The 14,004-nt window shown below is 45.2% G+C and overlaps 1 protein-coding gene across 4 annotated transcripts in view; it reads right to left on the minus strand.

Moving 5' to 3' along the window:
- Positions 1–14,004, minus strand: part of LARS2 (leucyl-tRNA synthetase 2, mitochondrial) — a 156,033-nt gene that overhangs the window by 28,554 nt on the left and 113,475 nt on the right. For all 4 annotated transcript variants that reach the window (XM_055343793.1, XM_055343795.1, XM_055343794.1 and 1 more), the window contains one exon: positions 420–520. In XM_055343793.1, the coding sequence (XP_055199768.1) occupies positions 420–520 (101 nt within the window). The remainder of the gene's footprint in view (positions 1–419; positions 521–14,004) is intronic.

Consider the following 14,004-nt stretch of genomic DNA (forward strand, 5'->3'; position numbering starts at 1 on the left):
GAAGTGCTAGACGGGGTTGCTCTGGGGTGCTGCAGGGTAAGTTTAGTGCTGCGCCTCTAAACCACTAGGGAGAAGTGCTGGGAGTACCCCAAGCTTCAAAGAGTGTCTCTTGGGTCTGGGGGCTCTCTCCCTGAGACGAGCTGTCAAACATAAGTGAGGACACGAGCTGATAGCCAGGTTGACTCTGGGTTACATACACATGAAAACCTGCCGGAAGTGAACCGACATGGCTGGGGCTGGGTCGGGGCCGAGAAGCAGGCAGCTGTCCGAACCCCAGCCTTCAGAGGGCACCAGCCTGCAGCGGGCGGAGGCTTGGAGACCCTGGATTTTCCACAGCCAAGGCCCTGGGCAAACACCTGCTTTGTCAAAGGCTCTCAGGCCTGTGAGTACCGGGATGGGACCAGGTGGGCCACTCTTACCTGTGAGATCTACTTCTTCTCTCTGTAGGTATTGTCCAGATGGCAGGCGGAATGTCTGTCCCTTGATAAGGCCTTGGGCCAGCAGCTTATGAAAAGGCTCTCTGAGGAAAAATAACAGGAAAAGAAATCAATGGGTAGGGATTTGAAGTGTCCAGAAGACAGCAATACAAACCTTATCTGCTGGATGGAGATAGTTGCCCCTCACAAAAGCAGGGGGGCTGGCCAGTGCCACTTGTAAACCCGACTGGAACAAACCGCTCCTTATAAAGAAGTGATAAGAACGTGAAGTCCAATCAGCAGGCGTTAACTCCTGTCCACCTGGCGAAGTGGCAAGAGCACGAGGCTTCCGATTCGGAAGACCTAGATTTGAACCCATTTTCCTTCTCGACAAATTCCATGAGCCAAGACAAGTCACTTACTGGTTCTTAGCATCAGTTTGCTTCTCTGTTAAGTAGAGGCAATAAAAATCTGTCAGAGGGCTGTTGGGAGGATTCGAGAATATGACTGTGTGAACATACTCATAAACTGTAAAGAACCACACAAAAGTCAGCTACAGGCGGAGTCTAGCATCAGGAAGGTCTCAAGAGGATGCAGAGAAGTTGAAGTTGGGGCTCTGTTCAAGCAGGCTCCTTTCACCTCAACCTTGTATACAGTGCCTACTTATATTCTTTAAAAAAAATTTTAGGGCAGCCCGGGTGGCTCAGCGGTTTGGCACCTGCCTTCGGCCCACGGCATGATCCTGGAGACCCGGGATCAAATCTCGCATCAGGCTCCCTGCATGGAGCCTGCTTCACCCTCTGCCTATGCCTCTGCCTCTCTCTTTCCGTGTCTCTCATGAATAAATAAATAAAATCTTAAAAAAAAATTTTAAATCATAGAAACCAATCACGTATATACCCTTTCTGTTCAAATTCAAACATTACCCTCCTCTTAGGCCTACCCCCAGCCTGAAGAGGCACGTTATTAATTGTATGGTGAATATACCTGGAAAAGTCTAGAGACTTACTGAATGTCTTTTCCATGCAAATGAGTATATATACACATATACATATATATAGTTTTGCACAATTTTTATTTTATTTTATAAAAAGATTTTACTTATTCATGAGAGACCCAGAGAGAGAAAGGCAGAGATATAGGCAGAGGGAGAAGCAGGTTCCATGCAGGGAGCCCGATGTGGGACTCGATCCCAGGACTCTGGGATCACACCTTGAGCCAGAGGCAGACACTTAACTGCTGAGCCACCCAGGCATCCTGATTTTTATAAAAAATTTTTTAAGAATTTTATTTACTTATTTGATAGACAGAGAGCACAAGCAGGGGAAGCAGAGGCAGAGGGAGAAGCAGGCTCCCCAATGAGCAGGGAGCTCAATGTGGAGCTGGCTCCCAGGATCCTGAGATCATGACCTGAGCCAAAGGCAGACACTTAACCGACCCAGGCACCCAGGCACCCCTTTGGTGTAATTTTTAAAAAATTTAAATAGATCATCATGTATATACTACTTTGTGGTATTTCATTTACTATAGGAAGGATTTTTCCACAACAGTCCAGACAGATCTATCTCAGCTTTAAACAGCTCTCTAGTAGGTCTACGGCACAGATGGATTATAATTTGTTTATAGTGCCTGGTTTTCATCACTTTTACTGGATGAAGAGTGAAATATAAACTTTTTCTCTGAAGGGGACAAGTTGAGTTTGACTCCTATGCTGAAAAGACTTTTCTTTTTTTTTTTTTTTTTTAACATTTTATTTATTTATTCATGAGACAGAGAGAGGCAGAGACACAGGCAGAGGGAGAAGCAGGCTCCATGCAGGGAGCCTGACATGGGACTCAATCCCGGGACTCCAGGATCACACCCTGGGCTGAAGGCGGCGCCAAACTGCTGAGCCACCCGGGCTGCCCAGGACTTTATTTCTGATTTGAAATGGTATCTCCTGAAAAATCCACCTGATTCTGTTTTGAAGCACATGAGCATAGCACTATTCCAAACTCCAAGGATGATTTGTGGGGACATGTGCTGACAACACGCATGTGTGCTATTCACAAAGACAGCAGGCAGGGACATGTGGTGGGAGCCGTGTTCTCCAAGAGCATCACCAGCAGCATGATGCAACTTTCAAAAGATAAACCCTTTGGCGTTTCAAGTTCATTTACTCAAGGTGGCTCTTATGTAGAGGTTCAAAAAACCAATTACCGGGATCCCTGGGTGGCGCAGTGGTTTGGCGCCTGCCTTTGGCCCAGGGCGCGATTCTGGAGACCCCGGATCGAATCCCACGTCGGGCTCCTGGTGCATGGAGCCTGCTTCTCCCTCTGCCTATGTCTCTGCCTCTTTCTCTCTCTCTCTCTGTGTGACTATCATAAAATAAATTTTAAAAAAAATTAAAAAAAAGAAAAATTAAAAAAAAAAAATTACCTCAGAGGCCCAGCAGGCCAAAGGGGGGCTGTGGTGATGGAGGGAGGAAGCTGGCTTGGCTAACCTGACAGGAGCCTCATTTCTCACGAGAGGTAGTCGGATTTAGATGAACTGGGATGCCCAGCAAGGCCACTGGCAGTCCCCTGATTTGTACCCAAGTGGCCCTCATCAAATGGCCGTATGGACAGATGTAGTATGAGAAACTTTCTAGTGGATTCTGAGCATGGCGTGGAACAAAGAGTTGATTGGGAAAGACATGAAGGTCAGCTAGAAAAAAAGACTCTTAGCCTTCATATCTTAAAATCTTAGTGTGTGTGTATATGTGTGTGCAGAGGTGGTGGTGGTGGTGGTGCTGAGGTATTCTCTAAGGTGGAGGAGACCCAATATATTTAACATTCCAGTAGAAATGTAACACACATTTTTGAGACTTATTCAAATTACTCAATGTTTTTCTCCACCGTCTCGGGGGCCATCGGTACGCTACCATGTTAATCTGGGAGAAATGCCACATGCATGTGTGCACAGAAGTCATTGACGTCATTGTGCAGGCCCTAAAATCCATCCTAATAATAAATTCTTTTGAGTCACACAACTGCCTTTGTCCCGCTTCCCCCATGACATTCCACCGGCAAAGTCCTGTCTGGCAGACTGACTTCCTCCTGTGCCACTGTTCATGTGCCAACAAGATTCCTAGAAAATGTTAGTCTTTTATTTTTATTATTTTTTTAAAAAGATTTTATTTATTTATTCATGAGAGACACACAGAGAGAGAAAGAGAGGCAGAGACACAGGAGGAGGGAGAAGCAGGCTCCATGCAGGGAGCCCGACGTGGGACTCGATCTCGGTCTCCAGGATCAGGCCCTGGGCCAAAGGCAGGTGCTCAACCGCTGAGCCACCCGGGGATCCCAAAATGCTAGTCTTTTACACAGGAAAACATGGAAGGTTATTTAACAACCAAATGTGCTCGGATGGATCTTATGTATTTGAATCCAGGAGCACCTAGAAGGGGGAGGCACGGTGTCTGAGGTCCTCCCCTCTTTTCAGGAACACCTGCACCAACAGCATGAGGAGCAGGTGTCCTCAGACCACACAGGCTTTCTCCAGGGCAGGTGGGGGTCTGGATGCCCAGGGAGCAGGGCTGCATTTTCCTCAGGAAGCTCAGAGAACTGTCCCCCCACGGGCAGAGCTCTCGGTTTTCTCTACCATCAGCCCCTGTTGACCTTCCCAGTGTCTCTGACACTTAAACACACCAGCTCCTCACCGAGGTCATATGTGCACTTGGCTGTTCCCAGCAGGTGCTGTGCTCCACAGGATCAAGTGCCTAGGCTCCCTGGGGAGACCTGAACTCAACACTCACCACCAGACTCGGGCATTCCCTTTTCTGGATGGCCAGCTCAGTCCCCTGTACACAACTCCATGCCCTCCCTTGTGTCCTGCAGTGTCCAGCACATGCTGCCGTGATGAGTGTGACCAGGCAGTGTTGTGACTACTATGTGAAGACCAGTCCCCAGCCTACCCTGCCCCCTCCATGGTGAGGACTATTCTCTTATTCTTCCCTCTGTCCCAGCTCTTAGTGCTGTGCACAACGCTCAACGACAGGCTCAAAAAAATTGTCCAAAACCCAGAGGGATGAATGAATGCACAAATATGCACAAACAGATGCCTACAGGAGGACAGCGGGATGGAAGGAGGACGACACCAGGCAGTTGCTGTTGCTAGCTCCTGAAGCCATCTCTCCCTTCCAAGCGACCTAAGGTGGCACCTGGATTTTAACCCCCACACATATTCTATACGGCAACAGTTTTGAAACAAGATAAGAAAATCATATGGCTAGGGATGCCTGGGGGGCTCAGTGGTTGAGTGTCTGTCTTAGATGCAGGGCATGATCCTGGGGTCCTGGGATCGAGTCCCACATCGGGTTCCCTGCAGGGGGCCTGCTTCTCCCTCTGCCTGTGTCTCTGCCTCTCTCTCTGTATCTCTCATAAGTAAATAAAATCTTTTTTTTAAAGTAAATAAAATCTTAATAAAAAATCATATGGCTACTTTTTATTGGGCAGGTAAAGGAAGAGACTGGACACAAATACATTCAAAAGCACAAAGCAAAATGAGCCAGTATTCTACAAGGAAGGGCACCCTCCCCTCACCCAAGCCCCAGTGGTGCCTTTGCTGAGCATCAGCAGGCTCAAAGGCATGATCTGGCCACACATTCAGGGTGCACAAACTCATCTTTTAGATCAGAATCTCCCTCAGATAATTTTACGTGCCGCAGCTTGATGGAAAGAAAACAATGCTCAAAAACCCAGACTGCCACCTTCTCCTTGCTGTGCCCTGTGCCAGCTGGAGGAACTTGTTACTGTCTGCACTAGTTTCTGAGATTTTTCCTTTCCTCTCTCTCTACGTACATGGCTTGGGTCACGAGAAATATAAGACCAGTATGGAATGAAGGAGGGAATAATCTGGATCCCAAAAATAAAGATGAGTAGTATGATGAATATCTGTATATCTGTAGCTTTCGGCCCCCCAAGGCAGGGAGCTCAGGGGAAGAAAGCAGGAATCCTGTCCTGGGTCCTGCAGTTTCTCAAGCGGGTCGATGCTGCCACCTTCTGGGAATGGACAGCACTACACCTGCCAGCATCTGCCCCTAACCCCGGTCATCCTGCCTGACGCTGCTGTGCTCAGGCCTCATGGCTTACAATTCTTCTCCCTCTTTTTTTCCCTTTAAACTGTGAAATGAAGTGCAGCACGCATATTGAAAAGTATACAAATCCTAGGGGTAGGACTTGATTGGATTTTCACAACTCCAACCTTTTGAAGGCCCTACCTCCCCATGGCAGGCACAGCCAGCCCAGCTGCTGATGCCCTCGATCAGTTCTGCCTATTTCTTTCTTTCCTTTTTTTTTCTTTAAAGATTTTATTTATTTATTCATGAGAGACACAGAGAGAGAGAAGCAAAGATAGGCAGAGAGAAGCAGGCTCCCTACAGGGAGCCCGATGAGGGACTTGATCCCAGGACTCCGGGATCACAACCTGAGCCAAAGGCAAATGCTCAACCACTGAGCCACCCAGGTGTCCCAATTCTGCCTATTTCAAAGCCACTTCTAGAGCACCTGAGTGGCTCAGTGATTGAGCACCTGCCTTTGGCTCAGGTCATGATCCTGGAGCCCTGGGATTGAGTCTGAGTCCTGCAGCTTGCTCTCTGCGGGGAGCCTGCTTCTGTTTCTGCCTCTCTTACTCTCATGAATAAAAACAAACACCATTTCTTACCTTCTCCCAGGGAGGGATCCCAGGGGTCAGTGCACCTTGGAGGCTGCCCCCAGAACTGCTCGTTGTTGGTGGGTGCAGTGTGGTACCTGTACTTGGGAGCTATGAAATATTAATGTGTTCTCATGTGAGTCCCCTCCTAATGCCTGGTTCACAGTGAATGCTCAACACTCGTTCATTGGTTTCAACTCAATGAACTTGTGTCCATGAGGGAAGAAATAAACCTGCCAGCAACAGAGTGGGGACGAGAGATGAAGGAAGAGAGGTGGATGACGGGTAGGCACGGGATGTCTCGGGTTCCAGATGGGGCCATGACTTTTCTGCAGGGAGAGGCACAGTGAGACTTCAGACCCTGCCCACTCAAGGTCGCAGGAAGTCTGACTGCAGGAAGGAGCAAGGGCACGAGCGTGGGAGAGGGCCCCGAGACTGTTCACACCGGATTTCACAGTGGGAGGGGTACAAACCACCCCTTCCCCCACAATCGTGCAGCGCTCCAGCAAATGATCCACAGGACTCTGGGAATCTGGTTCTCATTCTTAAGGCTGAAGCTGGTCACACACACCCACAAGTAGTTTAGCTTGGAATGAATTGCACTTGTGAGCACATTCCACATGCACAGGAGCAACAGCTAGGTATCAAGCGTTCTGCCGTTAGAGGGCTTCCAGCAGAATGGGTGATCTGAGACATCTACGCCATAGGGAGGAGGCACTAGTGTGACGTGGAGGTGCAAGGTGCACAGGCATGAGGGCGAGGGGGACATCAAGGGTCCTGCTGAGTCTGGAACCCAGTCTTGCTGGAGCAGAGATCACACCAAGGCCAGGTTCATTACTAAGAATCACAACCAGTGAGGGGTGCCCGGGCAGCTCAGTTAAGCATCTACTGCTCCCTCTGCACCTCCCCCTGCTTGTCCTCTTTCTCTTGCTCTTTCTCACTCTTAAATAAATAAAATCTTAAACAAAACAAAACAAAAACAGTGGAACATATTCCCTATTTGTCCATTCATCTCAACAAATGGCACTGGGAACAAACTTGCAAAAGCAACTGAGGTATACAGTCATCATAGTGACCAGGTGTAGCAGAGGGCTTTAGAAGGAAGTGAAGAATCTGAAACCACTGCCAAACCCCTCCTGCCCTGGAAGCATCATAGTTCTGTGTATGTGTGGGGGGCATTATACGGGGCCCCTGCCTGCAGGGGATTAGCTGGTTTCCCTGGGGTGGGTGCAAAGCTATGCTCTCTGTTCTGGCTCAGTTTTAGAGGTGGGGTGAGTCTGCTTTCACTTGGCAGCAGAATGAGGGAGTGTGATGCCCTCTTCAGTACTGCCTGGACAGTCTGCGTGGCTCTAATTCAGAAAATCCAACAATTGATACCTGCCCGTCACAGAAAGACACCTCTGTCCCACCAAAGAAGGAAGAAAAGAAGAGAGGGAGGAAGGGAGGGCAAGAGGCAGGGCAGGGTGAGCAGGGTCAGTAATCATTAGGATAAACAAAGAATTTCAGGGTGTAGAGTGAGAGGGTATTTTAAGTGCCCTTATGACAAATCACTGCTATACAAGTAAGGTACAAACCGGGATGTGGCTAAAGGAAGCTCAGGATTTATCAGAGCACTAACTGGTCAATGCAGATGACATTTTACCTACTTATGAGGTCCTAGAGAGCTGTCCTGACCTGCTCAGGTGGCTCCCACATAGATCTGGAAAGAAGAGAACAGGAAGCCCTGAATTTCTGAAAATAAGTCTCTAACGTGGACTTTTCAGACTAAGTTCATGAACTTCCTCTGTTTCCCTGCCCTGGGCAGGGAGCCATCATGCTCACATAATCAGCTGGTTTCTAAGTATTAAGCCATGGCTCATTCTTAAAATACCACCGTTTCTATTTCTTAGCAGCCAGCCAGCAGCATGGGAGGAGCCCCAATTAATAGGGTGAGAACCAAGTAAAGCTTCCCTTCTCTTCCCTTCCTCCCAAAGCTCGTTTCTGGTGTGATGAGAGAAAAAGGATGGGAGCTTTCAGTGGTCAGCAGGGTGCAGCTGCTCTCTGTCAGTAGAAACTGTGGGGAGAGCATCAGTTCAGGGCATTTCATGTCTCCCCAGAGCTGTATTAATAGCAACAACAAAAGCTGACATGATGCCCAAGTTTACCGCTGTCTCTCACGGAGGGAGAGAAAAGGCTTCCTGAATTGCAGTTCAGTGGAGATGAGCTGCAACACATCCCTCACTGCAGAGGTCCCCAGCAGCTCCCATCCCTGTGCCCTCGACCCAGGGCTGATGTCCTGCCAAAGCTGCTGTCTTCCCCTTGCTCAGAATCAAACTGGAAAGCTCCGCCTATTTCTCTGCTTCTGACCATAGACTGTAAAGGACTGTTTTTTTTTTCTATTGTGAAGTTACATAATTGTTGTAAAAAATCTGGGAAAAAAATCAGGAGTGCATGAAAAAAATAATAAAATCATCGATTAGTTCATCATCCAGAGAAAACTAGTGTGAACACGCTGGCATAATTTTTCCTAGCTTTTTCTCTTGCTTTGTGTCGTGTGCATATATGTGAACATATGTTTAAAGGCAGAGGTAACCAAACTGCATCTATAATTTTGTATCTTGCTTTTTTTTTTTTCAGTTCTAAGCATGTCAGATGCATTTCCTTATATTATTAAACAGTCTGTATAACCAAGAGGCTTTCATATAGAAGGGCTAGACTTTATTTTCTCTTTCTCAAACTTTCAGGGCATTTATAAAGGTTGTATCCAAACTTTTAGCTACTTGAAATAACACAAGAACAGTTTGGTGCATAAGTTTGCATTTCTGATTATATCCTTAGGCTCAATTTCTAGCAGTGCAATTAGTGTGTCCAGAAGTATGAATGCTTTTAAGGCTCTCACTATTCAAACAGCCTTCCTGCAGTATATGAGACGCTGTTCATCTCAGCCTCTTCACTATGTGGAAAATGGTACCTCACTGCCATTTAATTTGTATTTCTTAGGCTACCAGTTAGGGAAACATTGCAGGGTATGCTTCTTGGTCATTTGACTATATCTTCTTTGCAAATTTCCTGCTGACATGAATTCTGGCTTGATCATTAACCTGGTATTGCCGACACACAACTGCACCGCACTATACTGTGTGCTGGCACTCCCAACCCTAAGACCAACTTCTTGTAGCCGGTTAGGAGACCTACGGAAAGCTCAAAGTACAGACCTAAGTGCATAAGTGTGAAAGAGGGCCAGGACTCACTTAGAAAACAGGAGAGGGGGACGCCTGGGTGGCTCAGTGGTTGAGCATCTGCCCTTGGCTCAGGTTGTGATCCCGGGGTCCTGGGATCAAGTCTTGCATTGGGCTCCCCACAGGGAGCCTGCTTCTCCCTCTGCCTCTGTCTCTGCCTCTCTCATGAATAAACACAATCTTAAAAAAAAAAAAAAAAGAAAACAGAAAAGAGGATTAGATCTGCACAAACACCTGTGGTTTATACTTGATGAAATTTACTAGAATTACATAGTGAATCCAGTGCTCAGAGATGATTGAATTGCTGACATATGAGGCTCTTGAGAGCCAAAGGGGTTACCTGTCCAGAGCAAAGCAGGGGCCCACATGAACATGGGACACAGGCCTCAGGCTTCCAGGCTAGAGCTACTGCCTAACATGGTGGCCAAGAGGTTGAGAAATGAAAACAGAAGGGAGTGTCTGTAGCCCCAAATCCCTCCCGGAAGGACAATGCTACCCAAAAGCAGTTACAAAAATAGACATAAAATTCTGATTTAGACATGTGCTGGCAAAAACAGCTAAGAAAGACAAATAAGTACACATGTGGTTGACAGGCCTCAATTTTTCCTCGTAGGCCAGCTTGAAAAAGTTGTTGGAAAGCCTTTAAAAATCTTGACTGGAGAATTCTGAGTTAGTGCAGAAAGTGGGTGACTGTCAGTGCCTTTGTGGCTGACTGGTTTACTAGGACAGCTCTGCTGGGAAGGGCGTGCTCAGAGACCATTTCCAGAGGCTGTCCTTGTCCTGATGTGACCTCATGAGAGTGGACCCTGACAACTGTGCTGAGGCACAGAGAGGAGTTTCTGAACCTTCTTCAAGGTTCAGTTTCAGTACTTAAAGTAAGTACATTTTCAGTACTTAAAATAACTCTCTCTTTTTTGGTGGGGGGCTGGGAGGGCATGGGGTAGAATCTTATTATCTTGCAAAGAGTTTTTAAAGATGCACACAAAATACTGCATAGATATATTTCAATTCACACCCTAGAGCTGTCCCTTGAGGTTGATGGTAAAGCATGTTCCAGGCGTACCTGGAAGCTCTGCAAATTAAAGATTCATTTAAGTAGATACAAAGTCATACCCAAAACCATATTTTAAAATGACATCAGAAATTTGCTGCCAACTTTTTTTTCTCCTTGAATATAGTTTTAAAACCACTATACAGGGACGCCTGGGTGGCTCAGCAGTTGAGCGTCTGCCTTTGGCCCAGGGCATGATCCTGGAGTCCCAGGATCGAATCCCACGTCGGGTTCCCTGCATGGAGCCTGCTTCTCCCTCAGCCTGTGTGTCTGCCTCTCTCTCTCGCCTCTCATGAATAAATAAATAAAATCTTAAAAAATAAATAAATAAAACCACTATACAGAAGTCACAAAAGCAGCCAGGCCTTGTCTTATACTTTGAAATAGCTAGCCAATGGATCATTTATTGGTTTGTTCATTGCTCCTACAAATAACTGTTTTGAAGCTGGAGAAATGTGCCCAGGAGCCAGAAATCATTTATGATCTTTGTTTCTAGACCTACGTAAGAAGGAAACATTCCTCGTGTTATATTTTCTCTCTATCCCAAGGAGAACGGTTCCTTTGAAAAATATAAACTATCCCCCCCCCTTTTTTAAAAGTAGGCTCCACACCCAATATCGGGCTTGAACTCATGACCACAAGATCAAGAGCCACACACTCTACCAAAGCCAGCCAGGTGGGCTACGAAAAACATAAAACTTTTATCTGTTTATATCAAGAGGTTACACTCGATTTACTTAAACAAATAGTCACTGAGAATGTATGCTGTCCACAATACTGTCACAGCAACAAGACATAATTCTCATCCCCCAGGGGTATTTTTATCTGGTGAGGTAAATAAGTTTCCACAGACGAGAAATGCAAGGAACGATGGCAAATTCTCTAACCCAGGACACAAACATTTCGACTGAAGATTAATGCTGCTAACGTGTTCATTGTTCTTTTGATGTGGATCAGTTTATTTTTACACATGAAGGGCTCTGGGACTAATGAAAAGAAAATTATTTTAAGCATTTAATTTATAAACTAAAAGCATTTTCTCTACAGGAGACCTTTAATCCCTGTGTGCGAGCACAGAACGGGCGGGGGGGAGCAGCTCTGAGGGTGATGTGAAGGGAGGGGGCTTTCAATGTGCTTCATTTTACCAAGACTGGATTACAGTCTGTGTTACAGATTTTTTTTTAAATATTTTATTTATTTACTCATGAAAGACACAGAGGGAGAGGCAGAGACATAGGCAGAGGGAGAAGCAGCTCCCTGTGGGGAGCCTGATGCAGTACTTGATCCCAGGACCCTGATATCACAATCTGAGCTCAAGGCAGATGCTCAACCGCTGAGCCATCCAGGTGCCCCTGCATTACCAGATTTTAAAGTAATAGATTTTAAAAGTAATGTGTTTTTTAGGGACGCCTGGGTGGCTCAGCCAATTGAGTGTCCGACTCATCATTTTGGCTCAGGTCATGATCTCATGGGTTGTGGGACTGAGCCCCATGTCAGGCTCTATGCTCAGCAGGGAGTCTGTTTAAAGTTTCTCTCCCCCTGACCCTACCCCCACTCATGTATGTGCACTCTCTCTAAAATAAGTAAATCTTAAAAACATTTTTTTAAATAAAAGTAATATATTCTTTATCTATCAAAATTTTAAAAACACATATCCTTTGACCCAGAATCCCCCACTGTCAGGACCTGAACCTACAGATATGATCCCAAATATTGGCCAAGAACATAGATGCCAAAAGCCGCCTGGCTTTTTTTCTTTTTGGCAATAGCTGCTGGAAAACTAGGTGCTTACATATATTATGGTATATCCATGCGATGGAATACTATGCATAAATTATAAGAATGGGGGATTTTTACAGGACGATGCAGAAAGATCACTAAGATATATTACTCAATCAAAAAAGCAAAAGGCATATATGTAATATATGTGACATTTTAAAAATGAGTATGTTCATAGAAATATGGAGATAATGCAAATTTCTTCTGGAAGAAAACAAAAGAAATTGTTAACAGGCTGAAGAGAAGGGTAGAGGGTAGAGCGAGATTTCAATGTTTGCTTTCTGTGGAGCTAAAAATAAATCTTAATCTTAGACGTCTATTGCTTTTTTCTTGTTTTATGTTTCTTAATCATTAACATGGGTTACCTGAACAAGGAGATCATTAGATATTTTTTCCCCTCTTCTTCTCTGCAATTAATAAATAGTCTAGGGAGGGGCACCTGGGTGATCAGTCAGTTATGCGTCTAACCAGTTCTGGTCATGATCTTAGGATCCTGGGATCGAGCCCCACATCGGGTTCCCTGCTCTGTGGGGTGTCTGCTGCTTCCTCTCCCTCTCCTGCTCATGCTCTCTCTCTCAAATAAAAAAATAAAATATTAAAAAATAGCCTAAGGGATGCTGAATTTAAGAAAAAAAAACCAAAACACAACAACAATTGAAAAAAGAATCCCAGGAATTATGCCCCTGGCAATATGGCAGACCAGAGCGTCTAAATTATTGTCCTGGTAATAAGTGAAAAAGCTAAAGAAGATATAAAAAAGAGGGGCACCTGAGTGGCTCAGTGGTTGAGCATCTGCCTTCAACTCAGGTCATGATCCCGGAGTCCTGGGATCAAGTCCTGGATTGGGCTCCCTGCATAGAGCCTGCTTCTCCTTCTGCCTACGTCTCTGCCTTTCTCTCTGTGTCTCTCATGAATAAAATCTTTTTTTTTTTTTTTAAGAATTGTTTTAAATGTGTCATTGAACTGGTAAACAAACTAAGAAATGAGGTTGAAATAAATAAGAGCTAGCAGATGTATCTTCACTAAAGACAGCAAGAAACATTCTAAAATAAATATTTCAGATAAGGAGGAAATAATTTCAGGGGCACCTGGCTGGCTCAGTTCAAAGAGTGTGCAACTCTTGATCTTGGGGTTGTGGGTGTAGAGATTACTTAAAAATAAATAAATAAACAAACAAACAAACTTTAAGAGGAAATAATTTCAGATGTTAAGGTCCGAGACACAAAATAAGAAGAGTGAGAGAAGATATCAGTAAATATGGAGATTTAATGTAATTCCAATTAAACTCCCAATAAGATATTTTTGTGGACTGTGACTTGGTGAATCTGAAATTCATATGGAAGGACAAAGGTCCAATTACAGCCAAGATACTCCAAAAGAAAAAGAAAGACGACCTGGAACTTATAAAAATGAAATAAAGCCAGTAATTGACTAGCATAGCAAAAAGCAAAGAGACCAACAGACAGAATAAAGGTCCGATAATGGGGCCCTTGCATATATACAAAAACCTGACTTCAATGGAAAGAGCACTAAAGATCAATGAGGAAATGCATGGACTGGTCCATTAACAGTACTGAGACACTACAAGCAATAGCCATAAAGGAAAAGATTATTAAAATTTACTGCATTAAGAGTTTCTGTTCACCAAAGTACACCATAAAATAAGAGAAACTAAGATCTGGGAAAAATACTTGCAATACATATAGCTGGAAAAGGATTAGCATTTAGAATAGAAATTTAAAAATTCCTACAATCAAGAGGTACGTGGGTGGCTCAGTCAGTAAAGCATCTGACTTTTGATCTCACCTCAGGTCTTAATCTCAGGGTCATGAGTTTAAGCCTTGCATTGGGCCCCACGCTGGGTTTGCAG

Source organism: Nyctereutes procyonoides, unplaced genomic scaffold, assembly GCF_905146905.1.
Source record: "Nyctereutes procyonoides isolate TBG_1078 unplaced genomic scaffold, NYPRO_anot_genome, whole genome shotgun sequence".
In the NCBI taxonomy this organism is placed as follows: Eukaryota; Metazoa; Chordata; class Mammalia; order Carnivora; family Canidae; genus Nyctereutes; species Nyctereutes procyonoides.